Source organism: Lontra canadensis, unplaced genomic scaffold, assembly GCF_010015895.1.
Source record: "Lontra canadensis isolate GAN:19392208 unplaced genomic scaffold, GSC_riverotter_1.0 scaffold59, whole genome shotgun sequence".
In the NCBI taxonomy this organism is placed as follows: Eukaryota; Metazoa; Chordata; class Mammalia; order Carnivora; family Mustelidae; genus Lontra; species Lontra canadensis.
This window is the reverse complement of record NW_022631053.1, coordinates 5,775,094-5,790,768: the sequence shown is the minus strand read 5'-3', so window position 1 is coordinate 5,790,768 and position 15,675 is coordinate 5,775,094. Positions and strand designations below refer to the sequence as shown.

Sequence of the window (15,675 nt, the reverse complement as noted above, 5' to 3'; positions counted from 1 at the left end):
CTTATTCCCAGAATGATATATAATCCAAACATATAGATAGACTGAGATTAATTTCCTTTTAATAAATATTCACCAAGAATACTTTGTGGATCCAGGAAATTTTAAGTACACGTTTTGCCAATGACCACACTTTGGCATGCCCATGGGGTAGAGAAATCAGTTCCTTGTTGATATCTACTATGTAGCATGGATAAGAGACAGATACCAGAGAGCCCAGCTGGAAGACTGGAATCATTAGAAAGGAGAGGTAGGGATGAAAAATTAAAAATATCCAACCTTCCAGGAGTTTATGATCTAACTGTGGTGAAAGAACGGAAACATTTCACTTAAAAACAATGAGTGATTAACTGTCCAAATTTCTTTAAGATGGAAAACATGTGCTCAAAGAAAAGAAAAGAAAGGGAAAGAAAATCAGTCAGTCAAAGCCTGGGGTTGCAAATTGGTTTTTTTGTTTTGTTTTTTTGTTGTTGGTGGTGGTGGTGGTGGTTTTTTTTTTTTTTTTTAGCTAAATGGCAGAAATAAATTATTCCTTCTCAACAATCACATTAAATCTAAACAGGTTAGGGGCACCTGGGTGGCTCAGTGGGTTAAAGTCCCTGCGTTCGGCTCAGGTCACAATCCCGGAGTCCTGGGATCGAGCCCCACATCGGGCTCTCTGCTCAGTGGGGAGCCTGCTTCCCTTCCTCTCTCTCTGCCTGCCTCTCTGCCTGCTTGTGGTCTCTGCCTGTCAAATAAATAATAAATAAAATCTTTTTTTTTTAATCTAAACAGGTTAAATTCTCCCATTCTTTTTTTTTTTTTAATTTCTTTTCAGTGTAACACTATTCATTGTTTTTGCACCACACCCAGTGCTCCATGCAATACGTGCCCTCCCCAGTACCCACCACCTGGTTCCCCCAACCTCCCACCACCCTCCCCTTCAAAACCCTCAGGTTGTTTTTCAGAGTCCATAGTCTCTCCTGGTTCACCTCCCCTTCCAATTTCCCCCAACTCCCTTCTCCTCTCCATCTCGCCTTGTCCTCCATGCTATTTGTTATGCTCCACAAATAAGTGAAACCATATGATAATTGACTCTCTCTGCTTGACTTATTTCACTCAGCATAATCTCTTCCAGTCCCGTCCATGTTGATACAAAAGTTGGGTATTCATCCTTTCTGATGGAGGCATAATACTCCATAGTGTATATGGACCGCATCTTCCTTATCCATTCATCCATTGAAGAGCATCTTGGTTCTTTCCACAGTTTGGCGACCGTGGCCATTGCTGCTATGAACATTGGGGTACAGATGGCCCTTCTTTTCACTACTTCTGTATCTTTGGGGTAAATACCCAGTAGTGCAATTGCAGGGTCATAGGGAAACTCTATTTTTAATTTCTTGAGGAATCTCCACACTGTTCCTCAAAAATATACAGTGGAAAAAAGACAGTCTCTTCAATAAATGGTGCTGGGAAAATTGGACAGCTATATGTAGAAGAATGAAACTCGACCATTCTCTTACACCGAACACAAAAATAAACTCAAAATGGATAAAAGACCTCAACGTGAGACAGGAATCCATCAGAATCCTAGAGGAAAACATAGGCAGTAACCTCTTCGGTATCAGCCACAGCAACTTTTTTCATGATATGTCTCCAAAGGCAAAGGAAACAAAAGCGAAAATGAACTTTTGGGACTTCATTAAGATCAAAAGCTTCTGCACAGCAAAGGAAACAGTCAACAAAACAAAGAGGCAACCCACGGAATGGGAAAATATATTTGCAAATGACAGTACAGACAAAAGGTTGATATCCAGGATCTATAAAGAACTCCTCAAACTCAACACACACAAAACTGATAATTATATCAAAAAATGGGCAGAAGATATGAACAGACACTTCTCCAAAGAAGACATACAAATGGCTAACAGACACATGAAAAAATGTTCATCATCACCAGCCATTAGGGAGATTCAAATTAAAACCACATTGAGATACCACCTTACACCAGTTAGAATGGCCAAAATTAGCAAGACAGGAAACAACGTGTGTTGGAGGGGATGTGGAGAAAGGGGAACCCTCTTACACTGTTGGTGGGAATGCAAGTTGGTGCAAATTGTGTTTATTCATTCACTTATTCACCCATCAGGCTTCCTGTGAACATCCAGAATGCATGAAGTATTGTGCTTTTTTTAATAGGAAAGCCCAGCTCTCTTTAAAAAAAAAAAAAAGATTTTATTTATTTACTTGACAGACAAAGATCACAAGTAGGCAGAGAGGTGGGGAGCCAGGGGGTGGGGGGAGAAGGCTCCCCGCCAAGCAGGGAGCCCAATGCGAGGCTCTATCCCAGGACCCTGATATCATGACCTGAGCCAAAGGCAGAGGCTTTAACCCACTGAGCCATCCAGGTGCCCCAGTATTGTGCTTTTTGACAGAGGTTTAATACTGAATAAGGAAAGTGTGCTGTGAGAACTCCAGCACACATGGAATTGGCCTAAACTTTTTTACTGAGATAGAGACATATCTGCATGGCACCGATCCCTGGTCAATGTATGAAATGTACTGATTAATATGTTGCTTTGTGTCTATCCATTGGTCCAAGGTGAGTTTTGAGGTGCCTTATCCCAGTGTGTCAGCACTGTTTATTGACACAATGAGTTTGCTTGTACTGGTCTCGGTGAGACCTCTGCTATTGAGGCTGGTTACATAGCAAGAATATATCTACGTGATCAACAGGGTACAAGACAGTCCCAGAACCCTTTTGGCCTCCCTGGTTCCAGAGTGTTCCATGCACCCATCAGTGATTCCTGATCTAAGAAGTATGTCCTGCCATGGCATTGCAGAAAGAGGACAATGGGAGCCTATGTCAGATGTTTCTGCATGCCTTGCCGTGGGGTAGGTTTTGGCTGTGAGGTTATCCTTACTTGACACTGTTGCTATGCTGTGTCCTCTACAACAACCATAGATCTGTAAGCATTGTCATTTGGGGTCCTATGGGAGCCCTTTAACAAACCCTAACTGCTGCCATTTGTTCGGTTAGTATGAGAAAGGGAATTAGTTCACTCCCTGACTCATTTTTAACTAAAAATATGGCTAAAGCATTATTTAGATAGAAAAACTATGTTTCTGCAAAAGGGGGTGGAAATGAATCATTGATGCCAGATGGTTGCCAAGTCACCCTGGGTTTGAAGTAGCACATGCTTTGGAAGCAGTTACTGACAATAAACTTTCCAGTGGAATCTGAAAATGATAAAACCTAAGCCTCAGGATCTAGCAAAATGGATTAGCAGGAAAGACCAAAGGTGCTCAAAAATTCGGTTCCGTGGTTGCTGCATTCAGCGTTAGCAAAAGTAAAAGCTCAGAAGGACGCCTGGGTGGCTCAGCTGGCTAAGTGCCTGCCTTCCACTCAGGTCATGATCCCACAGTCGCGAATTGGGCTCTCTGCTCAGTGGGGAGTCTCTGCTACTCCCCCTGCTTGTGCGCTCGCTCTCTCTCGCTCTCTCTCTGTCGAGTAAATAAAATCTTTTTTAATTTTATTTTATTTTTTCAGTGTTCCAAGATTCATTGTTTGAAATCTTTATAAATAAATAAATAAATAAATAAATAAATAAATAAATAAATGCATGCATGCATGCAAGCAAGCTCAAAATCTCCTTTGGTTGAGCTTCGCCCTCTCTGGCCAGGAGGTGGCGCTTCAACCAAAGGAACTGGGACGGACATTCCCTGATAAAAGAGCTACATCTATAAGACCAATTACTATTAAAAAAGGTAGGACAAATTAACAGTGGCGGGCAAGAAAACATAAAAAGAAGGGATTCATGAGTGAAAAGAATTTTGACTTTTCAGTGTGTTAAAAGCAGGCCCCCGAAGTTCCGCCTTTGCTGAAATGGCTACTGAGAATTTTAGACCAAGGGGCAAAGTCCCCATCCTTGACCAGCACTAAGTGGAGGAGAATGTCGGCTTGCTTCTGAGGGAATGTTTGGACTCACCTTGGATCTTCAAATGGCCGCTACCTTTGTGGCAATGGCTCATGCAGCTGCGGCTAATTTACTAGGTTGGATCAAGGAAGCCATGTGTCACCCATACCCAGTCTGAGCTGGTTCTAGTATGTTTCACACACATGTTGGTGGTTTCTAAACAAGAGAGAAAACATGTGCTGTTTGGCCCTGTGAAGAGAAGACAACTGATCTCTCTCCAGTCCTCTCCCCTTGCTATGAGGCCGCCTTTGGCTGTGATGCATATCTTTATTTTAATGCTGTTGTCTTACTGTATCCTTTTCCTGAAAATCATAGATTTGTAAGATCTGTCATTTGGATCCTTGGAGTCTTCTTTATCGATGGAAATATGTCTGACTCTTGCCATTTAATTTTTTAAAAACTCTCTTGCCCTCTTGCCCTTTAGTGAGAGCTGAATAGGAAGTATGAGGTCCGCAGGCAGGCTGCCATGATGGCTGGGAAGCTTTCTCATGAGCCATAGGGAGAAATGGCCAGTTGGCCATATAGACCTCTGCAGTGAGATCTGAATGAGCTAGGATTATTTTGTCCTAACCCTATAACCAAAGAGACCACTGAGGATCTTGAGAAAGGAAAAGTAGAAGATATTTGGTTTTGGGGAAATTTTATCTGGAGGAAGAATGCTTTATAAGTACCCAAGAACTTGAAGGAAGTTCTTACAGAAACTTGAAAGTGAAAGCAATAGATTTCTTTCTGAGCACTAAGCGGTGACACTTAATGGATTAGACCAGTGACAAGCAAAATAAAGATACAGGATACCTGACCATTAATATATTCAATGTGTTGTGTACAAAAATGTATAGAGTCAGCAGCTTGAACATGTCCCATGGAATGCCAATCCCAAATTCAAATTTCCTGGTTCTCCTGAGCTGAGCGGCAGCTGCAGCCTTCGGGAAGCTGGGCCAGGGGGCTCGGGGCCCAGGGGAGTTCTGTTAGGAGTGGTGTGCACACTTCTCTCTCCAGGAGCTGAACGTGAATGTAGCATGTGGAGAAGATGGGGGGACAGGGTGGGAGGGGCACAGACTGCCTTCTGTCAGGAGACTGTCACCACTTACAGAACTCAATCAGCCAGACTTCGCCACAATGAGCAAACAAAACAGCAGAGAGAGAGAGAGAGGTAAGCATCAAGCAGCTAATCAGAACAACCCCATTAAAAAATGTGCAAGGAGATAGACGGACCAAAACAACCCCCACAGAGGAAAACACAGGGAGGGCATTTAAAGAGATACAAATACAGTAAAATAAAAGACATCCTGGAAACAAGAGCTGCATTTTTCTTATTTAAAAACTCAGACTTCTGCTTTGGGCTCAGAGATACAGAGGGCTGGCAAACTATCACTCCTGCTCTTAGAATAAGAAAAAAGTTGGACAGACAAAGTCAACCACTTATCTTAGTCATCAGAGAGCTGTCTTGGGCAGCTGGCCACAGAGAAATCTGGAGAAAAGAGTGTGCCTGCAGGGAGACAGGAGACCTGAGCGTTGGCTTACTCGGGACAGAAGCTGCTGGTGCCATCTCAAGGAGGAGGAAGATTAAACTAGAAATGGTGATAGATTGCTGGAGGCCGGACGTGAGGTGAGAGGCGCTGAGGCTCCAGAGGGCTGCGGTCCTAGGGAAGCTCCCACTTTCTTGCGGTTTGTTCCCCCAGGAACTCCACCCGGATCTCACGGGAAGGACGGTGGGGAGACACTAAGGAAATCTTTCCCCCTGGGCTGGCTGGGGTCAGGGAACAGCAGCCACCATCAAATCTCCCAGGCCCAGCTCCCGGAGCTCCCTTGCAGAACAAAAGCCTCAGCCTGAAGCAGGAAATTCATCAAAGCCCTCCTGAGGGTGCTGGGGTGGCCCTTCCAGCAGATGAAAAGTGTTCAAAACCGTACTTAGCCTGTGGAAACTGATGAAGCTGGAAAGGCAAAGGGACTAAAATAGCCAAAACAAATCTGAGACAGAACAAAATTGGACGACTTCTAGCATCTGATTTTGGGACTTACCATAAAAGTTACAACACAGTGCTGCGTCTGCAAGAGGCTAGCAAAGAAATAGATGTGTGGAGCGATGAAACCAGAGAATCCAGACATGGATCCACACAAAGCGAGTGGACTGATTTTTGAAAGGCACAAAGGAAACTCAGTGGAGAAATTAACCTTTTCACCCAAGGGTGGAGAGAAATTGGACGACAAAAGGGCAAGTGCAAATTAAAACTAAAAGGCGAACTCCCCTACTTCTCTCCCTCTTCCCTTTTCTTAGAGCATTTACTTTAGAAAAATTGTAAGTTCTTTCTCTGTCTCTTTGAAATGTACTTAAATCTTTTTAAAAGTTAAAAAGCCCCACGCCAGCTTTACTACCAATAATGTGTTCCTCAAGGACCTAAGAACCAACTCCTCAAAATGTAATTATCAGAAAACACAGCACCCCTGTCTCACAGTTTCTGGGGAAGGGCATAAGCCTCACCTCAGAGGGGCCTCACTCCACCTTGTAAAACTACCACCTGTTATAGTGATGTGATAAATGTGTTTTCCTTTGGATAACGCCAGTTAGCAAACCCAAACAACCACCTCAACTACCAAGCGAGTCTAGAATGAGCCTGTGTATGACAAAGCAAATTGTGCTGTCCATTTCTCTTACTTAAAGACTAGTTACTCTTCATCATGACAACATATACATGATGAGCTGTGTCTGCTTGGCTCTTGCTGGTGAAGTGGAAAGGAACCTCCAATCTTCCTCCTAACCGCAGCGCTGGGCCCAAGGGAGACAACAGTTATGAATGGTCCACTGGGTTCTGTATACGATGGTGGTCTATTCCCTCTGGATATCGCACTTCCATCTGATGACCCACTTAAGCCACCAAAGCTTAACGGCCACACCAGAATCTACCTCTGGGACATCAACAGTCAGGGAGCCATCTACTTAAAGACAAGTGGAATAACTGCTTGTCTATTTCAAAGGTTTCGCTCTCAATTTTTTTCACAAACTGCAACCCTGCAGGTCCTCTGCCTGGAAGCATGGCCATTCGGTATTTGACCAACAGGGCAGAGCATGACAGGATATTCAGACCCAGTGCTAGGCAACATAATTCACACAATTAGTATGTGCTATGAAGGAGAAAGGGCACCCTCTCCCTGGGCCGTACATCTCTATACAGCACAGACTTCATGGGCATGCTACGCTGACTCTTCTCCCTGCCTTTATCTGCTAGAGACTGAGAGACTCCCCAAAGACGGAAATGCTGTCAAGAGTAGAACTTTAGAGTTGAGGATCTGTTGTGTCTAAAGTGTCTGCTTGCAAGTCTTGCTTCTTTGGTGTATCAAAATTTATTTTGTGGTATACTAAAGGTCCTACCAAATATTACAGTACATTTTAGCCTAATTTATTATCTGTATTAAGTTATAAAAGCAGCCTTGGATGATTAAAAATTCTGTCATTAGTATTAAGCCCAGACATATTTCTGAACATGTAGAACTAGAACAATTTTTTACTTCTTACCTTTATCAGTTTGTAATGAGAAAACTTCCTCTTACACCCTGTAGCTCAGAGAGCACCTGATGTATTATCTCAGACACAATAAATACGCTCCTGAAGGCAAAAGGAAGGAAAGGGGGCTATTGCAACTTTATTTTTGACGGTGGGATATTGGAGACAATTTGAGTTGGTTAGGAAATCTATTTTAGGAAGGTTAAGCTGTTATAGAAGAGATCCCAAAATACAGCACCTCAATCAAAGTAGATTACTTTTCTCTTAAGTCCAAAGATGAATGGGTGGTCCGGAGTGAAAGGCCCAAGTTCCCTCTGTATTGTTGCTTTGTTATCTCCTAGGTAATTACTCACCATTCAGTACTCACCCATGGCAAAGGCCAATCTTCCAGGGCATCTGGGTGGCTTGGTCAGTTAAGCGCCCAGCTTTTGGTTTCAGCTCAGGTTATGACCTCATGGTGTGAGATCAAGCCTCGCTTAAAGCTCTGTGCTCAGCGTGGAGTCTGCTTGAGATTCCCGCCCTCTCTTTCTGCCTTCCCTCAGCTCACGGTTGTGGGCGAGCACTCTCTGTCTAAAAATAAATAAATAAAATCTTATTAAAAAATTTTTAAAAGCCTGATCATCCCTCCTCAGTACTGCCCTTCCCTTCTATCTTTCAGTAATGGAACTTTCCTGTGTCTTAGACACATGACTGTTCATGGAACACAGGGACCATACTTACCAGCTCCGTGTGGTCAAAGCTGGGTAGCAGTCAAGGAGCTGATAATTGTTGAAGTTGGATGATGGATATAGAAGGGTCAATACACCATTCCCCTTACTTCTGTATATGTTTAAATGTATTCACAATAAAACGTTTTTGCCACAATTAAAAATTTGTTTTGAAGATTTTAATCGATTTGAATTTTATTTGAATTGCAATAATTAATTTTGGATGACATGATAAATTTTTATTTTCTTAATTTATAATTAAAATATCTTTAATATCTTCTTTCTTTTATTTACCTTTTTTTTTTTTTAAGAGAGAGAGTGAGCCATGGGGTGGGGGTGAGGGGATGGGCAGAGGGAGAGGTAAAGAGAAAATCTTAAGCAGGTTCCACACTGGAGGCAGAGCCCACTGTAGGGCTCAGTCTGACAACCCTGAGATCATGACCTGGGCAGAAATCAAGAGTCGGATGCTTAACCAACTGTGCCACCCAAGCGCCCCAATATCTTTTTTCGTTTTTAAAGTATCCTCAGTATCTTTTTCATTTTCTTTTATCATTATATTATTTGTATAATCATAAATATGATTTAAAACATAACGAAATGAGAAGGAAGGGAAATGAGAAGGAAGAAAGATAAAGGGAGGGAAGAAGGATGGAAATTCCAAGTTTTTGTACCAGGAATCCTCAGAATTCTCTATTTTTATCTTTAGACATTATTGGCCACCCTGGGTCCCCTCTTGTATGATGCAACCCACTGAAACGAGATTGATTCAGGGAAGGAATAGTTGGCCCTTGGAGACCTCATTCACATCCAGAGCAGCTCTTCTGCTCTAAGGGCCTCTCTAGGGAGTTCTCTCACTCTCCAAGGTCTAGAGCTGAGATCAAGTCCCTCGGGCCATTGTTATATGGGAGGCAGAGTCAAGAAGTCTTACCCTTAGACAGAAAGACTATAGGGATATTTCCTTGCTAAGAAGTTTCACCCCTGAATCTTCTAAAGGATGGACAAAGTTGAGGGTAGCCCACAGAAGCCCTAGCCACATCTGAGGTTTTTGCTCCAGTGTTGGAAAGGATGTCATTTGGTTATCATCCATGGAGATCATCTCTTGTTGGCCTAGGGTGCCCAGGTGAAGACAAATCTCCTTCTCATTCCTATCCATCTTCTAAAACTACCCACTCTGGGAAACCATGAATATAGAAGCCATGAATAGAGATCAGATCCTCACTTATCTCCTTCTGAGTTACCCATCAAAGAGAAAGGTGACAATTTTACCTTGTTCTGGTCTAGACCAAACCCTATAACTGTACATTTTACCAGGTGTTCTTGGTGTTCTTTTATCTTTCTTATCTCTTCTCTCTCTCTCTCTCTCTCTCTCTTTCTCTCTCTCTCTCAGCTTTCACCATCCCTGTGATGCATAGATTTATTGGATTTATCCAAGTCCCCTGCTACCAGCTCAGAGAATAGCACACTCTTCATGGACTTTCCTGTAAATTACTGAGATTACAGAAAAAACAGTGGACAATATATATTCACAGAAACCCTGGAATGGGAAGACCTTGGAGTAGCTGATGTGCACAACACTCACTTCCATTTCGAGAGCTTCCTCCTGCCTGGCTTCTATAACATCAGCACACTCACATACCATTCCTGCTTGGATTGACATAGAAGGGGAGAAAGGATTTTTATTTAGTACCAGTGATAACCAGAGAAGATTTTCTCTTAATCTTTAGAATTTCTTTTTTTTTTAATCTTTAGAATTTCTAAGCTGGAATGGACTTAAGAACCATCTAGTTTTCCCATTTTTTTTTTAATGAGAACCTCAAGTGACTTACTGTTGAACTTACCGTGGCAGGGAAAGGTCTTGCACCATCACTAGGTATCACAATACCCCTATCAACCATTCATTCATTACAGTCTGTCAGCCAGATAGTCAGCCAAAATATTCAGCACTTATTCACTGTGCCAGTCAGCTCTCCTGTGGTTTGAGCTCAATTCCTTTTGGAACTGGAGAATAGCAACTTCTCAGTGCTCTGAAGTCTGCTCCTGTTCCAGTCTAATCCCTGTTCTCTTCTCTTTCCTTTCTAGGTCAGATTGTCTACATTATTCTCTTCCACCTTCTCCACTTGGCCAATAGCTTCCTGCCCTGAGCCAAGAAGGACTAATGAGGTCTGACATGGCAGGGGTGTGGCTGCGACACTACCTGTCCTGGATCAGCCATGAAGCTTTACTCCCAATGCCTCATCCCCAGGCATGCTCTGACACTGATAACCCATGTGATAATTCTTTTCCCTTCTTGTCTCTCTGAAAGGAGAACTTAAATGCTCCATGGAAGTTGGCAACACAACCACGGTCACGACATTTGTCCTCCTAGGACTGTCCAACAACCCTCAGGTCCAGGCTGTGCTCTTTGTGCTCTTCCTGGGGATTTACCTCCTGACCCTGATGGGGAACCTGACGATGCTGCTGGTGATCAGAACTGATTCTCATCTCCACACACCCATGTACTTCTTCCTGAGTCACCTCTCCTTCCTGGATGCTTTCTATTCCTCAGTCATTGTGCCTAAACTGCTAGAGAACCTTCTTTCCAAGTGGAAGACTATATCCCCCCTTGAATGTTTCACCCAGATCTCCTTGGTCATATTTTCTGGAGCCACTGAAGCTTGCCTCCTTTCAGTCATGGCCTATGACCGGTTCCAGGCTGTGTGCCACCCACTGTTGTATGTGGTGGCTATGAACAAAAAGGTATGTATTGGCCTGGTGAGAGCATCATGGGCCATAGGAATGGGGACTGGCCTGGTTAACAGCATCCTTCTGGCTCAGCAGCACTTCTGTGGCCCCAATCTTGTCCGCAGTTTTGCCTGCGAGCTTCCCCCAGTGCTCCTGTTGACCTGTTCTGACCCTTATATTAGTGTTGTCTCCATCCTGACCACCACGGCAGTCCTTGGCCTTGGCACTCTTGTCCTGTTGCTGGGCTCCTACACTCGTATCATCATGACAGCCCTGGGAATCAACTCTGCGATGGGTCGGAGCAAGATCTTTTCCACCTGCTCTTCTCATTTTCTTGTGGTCACCATCTTTTATGGTTCAGGAGTTCTCAGGTATGTCATACTGTAACCTCCTAAATGTAAATGTAGGCTATCACTCGCCCTTAACTGGTCTTGGTCTTCCAAAGTAGCAGGAAAATGACTGTACTGGAATTCAGAAGGCCTGGTTTCTAGCTCTAGCTCTCCTGCGGACTAGCTGTGCGAGTTATTAAAAAAAAAATCCATTTTCTTTCTCAGGTCTTAATTGTCTAACTCTGAAAGATGAGCTTATACAAGGACTAGAGATTTCCTACTTTCATTAACTTATGATTAATAGCTCTCAAAAGGAAATCAGAGAGCCCTTGGTAGATTTTATTCAGTGCTAACCAAAACAATAAAACATATCATTCTTGAAAGAGATGACATTGTTTTTCCTACTGGAAGATGATGTCTCTGAAACTTATTTAAAATTATTTATTTAGCCACCTACAGTACACCAGATGCTTTTACATGCTCAAGCTCAATTTTAGTATGGAACACACTACAAGAGAAATATTATTAACCCCACTTTCAGGTAAGGAACCTAAGTTTCAAGTAACCAGGTAATTTCTCAAAAGTTCCAGAACAAGTTAGTAATGGAGCCATAGTATAAACCAAGACTCACTGACTTAAAACATCATACTCTTTCTTACCATACTTCTCTCAAAAATAAACAACTCTAGCTGACAAGTTCTCACTTATTAGGAGCAGAATAATTAATTGCCCATAGTGTCTACTAGTGAACTGGAGATAGATTTATACAAATTGCTGTGTAATTTTCTTACCTGCTTGTTACTTGAAAAGAAGGCAGGTGTGGAAAAGGAGCTCACCTGACACTGTGGACAAATCTTTCTCTGCATCTCGTTTTTCTCATATGCCATAAGGAGACTCTAAGATTGCTCCTACCTACTTCACAGAAATGTTAACAGGGATAAATTAGATGATGAAAAATGACAGTAAAATGAATATTTTTTTCATTTTTTTAAGATTTTATTTATTTATTTGACCAAGAGAGGGAACACAAGTGGGGTAGTGGGAGAGAGTGAAGCAGGCTTCTCGCCGAGCAGGGAGCCTGATATGGGGCTCAATCCCAGGATCCCAGGATCATGACCTGAGCCGAGGTTAGATGCTTAACCACTGAGCCATCCGGTGCCCCTGAATATCTTTTAAATAGAGCACAGCAGAATCTACAAGGAATATTCCAATGATGATGACCTGTTGAAAAAAAATTAATGCTTCTTTGGGAAGTACTCCCAGTGAGACTCAACAAAATGCACCCCAAAACTTAACCTTATTATTTTGGATTCAAATCTTGTGCTTAACACATGTTTATCTTCTACTTTATTTATCAAGTTTAGCTTCTTTTCTAAGCCAAAGAAAAATGTACCTAAAAGGATAAATGTTTGTTCCACTAGCATTATATAAAATAGCATGCTGTGACTGAAGGTAATTCCCAGAGCCATAAATGTTGGGAACAATGACAGCATTATTAGAGTAAACATATGCTTTGGCAAGAAACTATCCTTACAAGATGAAAACATACAGTTATATACACAGGGAAAAGAAGAGGGAAAAACATCCTTACATCTTTATCATAACTATTAACAAAAGATGTTTTGAAGACGATGAAGTACTAGAGAAATGCATGAAATTATTATTAGTTTTATTCTAACCTGCAGCACTTGATGTGCTACAGAACTTTCTTTTTTCTCAGGGCAGCTCTTAGACGATAAAATAACTCATGTTTAGAGACATTAAAAGGTAGAAATGACTGCCTTCTCACTGATCACACAGATATATCTAAATGCTGCTACCGCTGTTAGTTGAGTCAACTCTAAGGACTCTCTTTGCAGAGTGTCTGGTATGGGATGGACCGTGGCTACCAATATACTGTGGCCATTGTTCTGACCTCAGTTTACTCCTTTGTGCCAATCCCTTCAAGGTACATGACCCCAGCATCTGGCTCAGCCCTGGAGCAAGTACTCTCCATGCAGTACAGTGTAGTAACCCCACTGCTAAACCCCCTCATCTACAGTCTCAAGAACCAGGAAGTGAAGACAGCTCTCAGGAGGGTGTTCACCAGGAAGCCCAGGCTTACCTTCTAACCCAGCTCCACTGCATCCTCATAACAGGAGAAACAGTTGTGCAACAGAAGAGGAGGCGGAAAGAGCTATCACCAGCTATCTCAAGGGTCTTTATCTTCCAAAAGAGAAGCATTAGCTCCTCTGACCCCAGTGTCCTCCCCCAATGAAGTGAGATAGGAAAACCTCCACGGAGCATATGACATCTGTCCACAAGGGGCCCAGTCGCCACTCAAGAAAATTCTCACAAAAAGTGTATGGAGGATCCAAAACAAAAGACAAAAAACACAACTACCATATGACCCAGTAATCCCACTTCTAGGTACTTATCCAAGGAAATTATATCTAGATGTCAGAGGAAAGTAGCAGGGATGAGAAAATGGGAGAGAAAGGGAGAAAAAGAGTCCATATTATTGGGCACCATTCTGAGTCCTCCTCACACAGAGCGCCATGAAAGGGGCGTACTCCGATGGCCCTGCCTGAGCCCCACCACTCACCTGAGCCTGAACAGCTTCAGATCCTGCCTGGTTCAAGTCTTGTTCCAGGCCTAGGGAGGGAGGAGGACTTGGAGAAAAGAAAACAAATTCTCAGTTGTCATTCTAGCTACACTTCAGCTCCCACACACATTCTCAAGAAGCGAACTACACTTTCCTGTTCTGCTTCTACGCAAGGCCAAGAGGTCTGCATCAGTCAAGACCTGCATCAGTCAAGACTACTTTCATGCCAGCTCCCTGGTTTCTCTCTATTCTTGATCCTCTGATCTTCAGGCTAAAGTACTCTCTGAAAATAAATTTGTTGTCAGTTTCCTCTAGCAAATTCCTCTTCAGATTACAGCCTCATATATGGTACACTCACAGGTGACATTTCCTGGTCTTCTCTGCAGAATGTAGGCTGGAGCAATGGGACTGAGCTCAAGTCCCAGCCTTAGTTGCATTTCTGTTCTGGCCACTTGTTGAAGGAGGTCCCTTATATTTCCAGAGCATTTGCCTTCCTGAGGGATAACTAAGGCAGGGTGATAAGTAAGAAGTAGGTATGTGAGCTCAGTGGGAGGAATGGCCATCTCATGCTCCCTTCTCACACATACCCATACAAAGGGGCCACTCCTAAAACCTGTAGAACTGGGTAAGTCCTTTTGGCCCATAATTAAGAAGGGAAAGAATGTAATGCTCCTGGGAGATGCATCACATTGTGTTTAAATTCACACTAAAATCATGTCTTGAATACCAATTTATTTCCTGAGTGTTTCTTTTCATTAAGCATAGGGGAAGGATGGCCTCCCACCCCTATCATGGCCCTACAGGTCCCTAAACAGGCCATAGAGACTTCACTGGGGGAACTTCTTCTGGTCTCTGAAACAAGAGAAGTATGGTCTGACTGCCTAAAGCCCCAGCAGGTATAGGAATGTGAGGCGTGTACTCAGCTATATTAGACATCTAAGAAAGGCAGGAAGAAGACAGGAAGTAGAAGATAACTCACCTAATTAAAAAATGTGGTAATTTATTTTTTCTTCATGTTTTCATTTAAATACCAATTAGTTAACATACAGTGTAACTTTAGTTTCAGGTGTAGAATTTGGTGATTCATCACTTATGTATAACACCCAGTGCTCGTCACATATTCCACCCTTAACCCATTACCCATCCCTCCACCCATCTCCTCTCCAGTAACCCTCAGTTTGTTTGCTCTAGTTAAGAGTCCGTTTCCTGGTTAGCCTCTCTCCTTTTGTCCCCCATAGGTTCATCTGTTTTATTTCTTAAATTCCGCATATGAAAGAAATCACGTGGTACTTGTCTTTCTCTGACTGACTTATTTCCCTCAGCATAATATTCTCTAGCTCCATCCACATTGTTGCAGATGGTAAGACTTCATTCTGTTTTGTGGTTGAGTCATATTCCGTCATGTCTATGTATATATCACATCTTCTTTATCCATTCATCAGTCAATCAATATACATCGGGACTCTTTCCATAATTTGGCTATCATTGATGATGCTGCTATAAACACAGGAATGCATGTATCCCTTTGAATTAGTATTTTTGTATCTTTTGGGTAAATACCTGGTACAACTGCTGGATCATAGGGTGGTTCTATTTTTAATTTTTGAGGAACCTCCATATTATTTTCCACAGTAGCTATGCCAGTTTGCATTCCTACCAACAGTGTGAGAGGGTTCCCCTTTCTCTGCAACCTCGCCAACACCTGTTGTTTCCTGTATTGTTAATAGTAGCCATTCTGACAGGTGTGTGGTGGCATCTCATCATTGCTTTGATTTGTATTTCCCTGATGATGAGTGATGTTGAGCATCTTTTCATCTCTGCTAGGCATCTGTACAGAAACATGTACTTTGTTTTCTTTTTTTAAAGATTTTATTTATTT

General features: G+C 42.6%; 1 protein-coding gene across 1 annotated transcript; it reads left to right on the top strand.

The window, feature by feature from the left end:
* The first annotated feature begins 10,481 nt into the window (after positions 1-10,481).
* Positions 10,482-13,323, top strand: LOC116878760 (olfactory receptor 8S1-like). The gene is made up of 2 exons (XM_032876513.1): positions 10,482-11,254; positions 13,161-13,323. The coding sequence occupies exons 1-2, from the start codon at positions 10,482-10,484 to the stop codon at positions 13,321-13,323; spliced, it is 936 nt and encodes a 311-aa protein (XP_032732404.1).
* Positions 13,324-15,675: the final 2,352 nt, after the last annotated feature.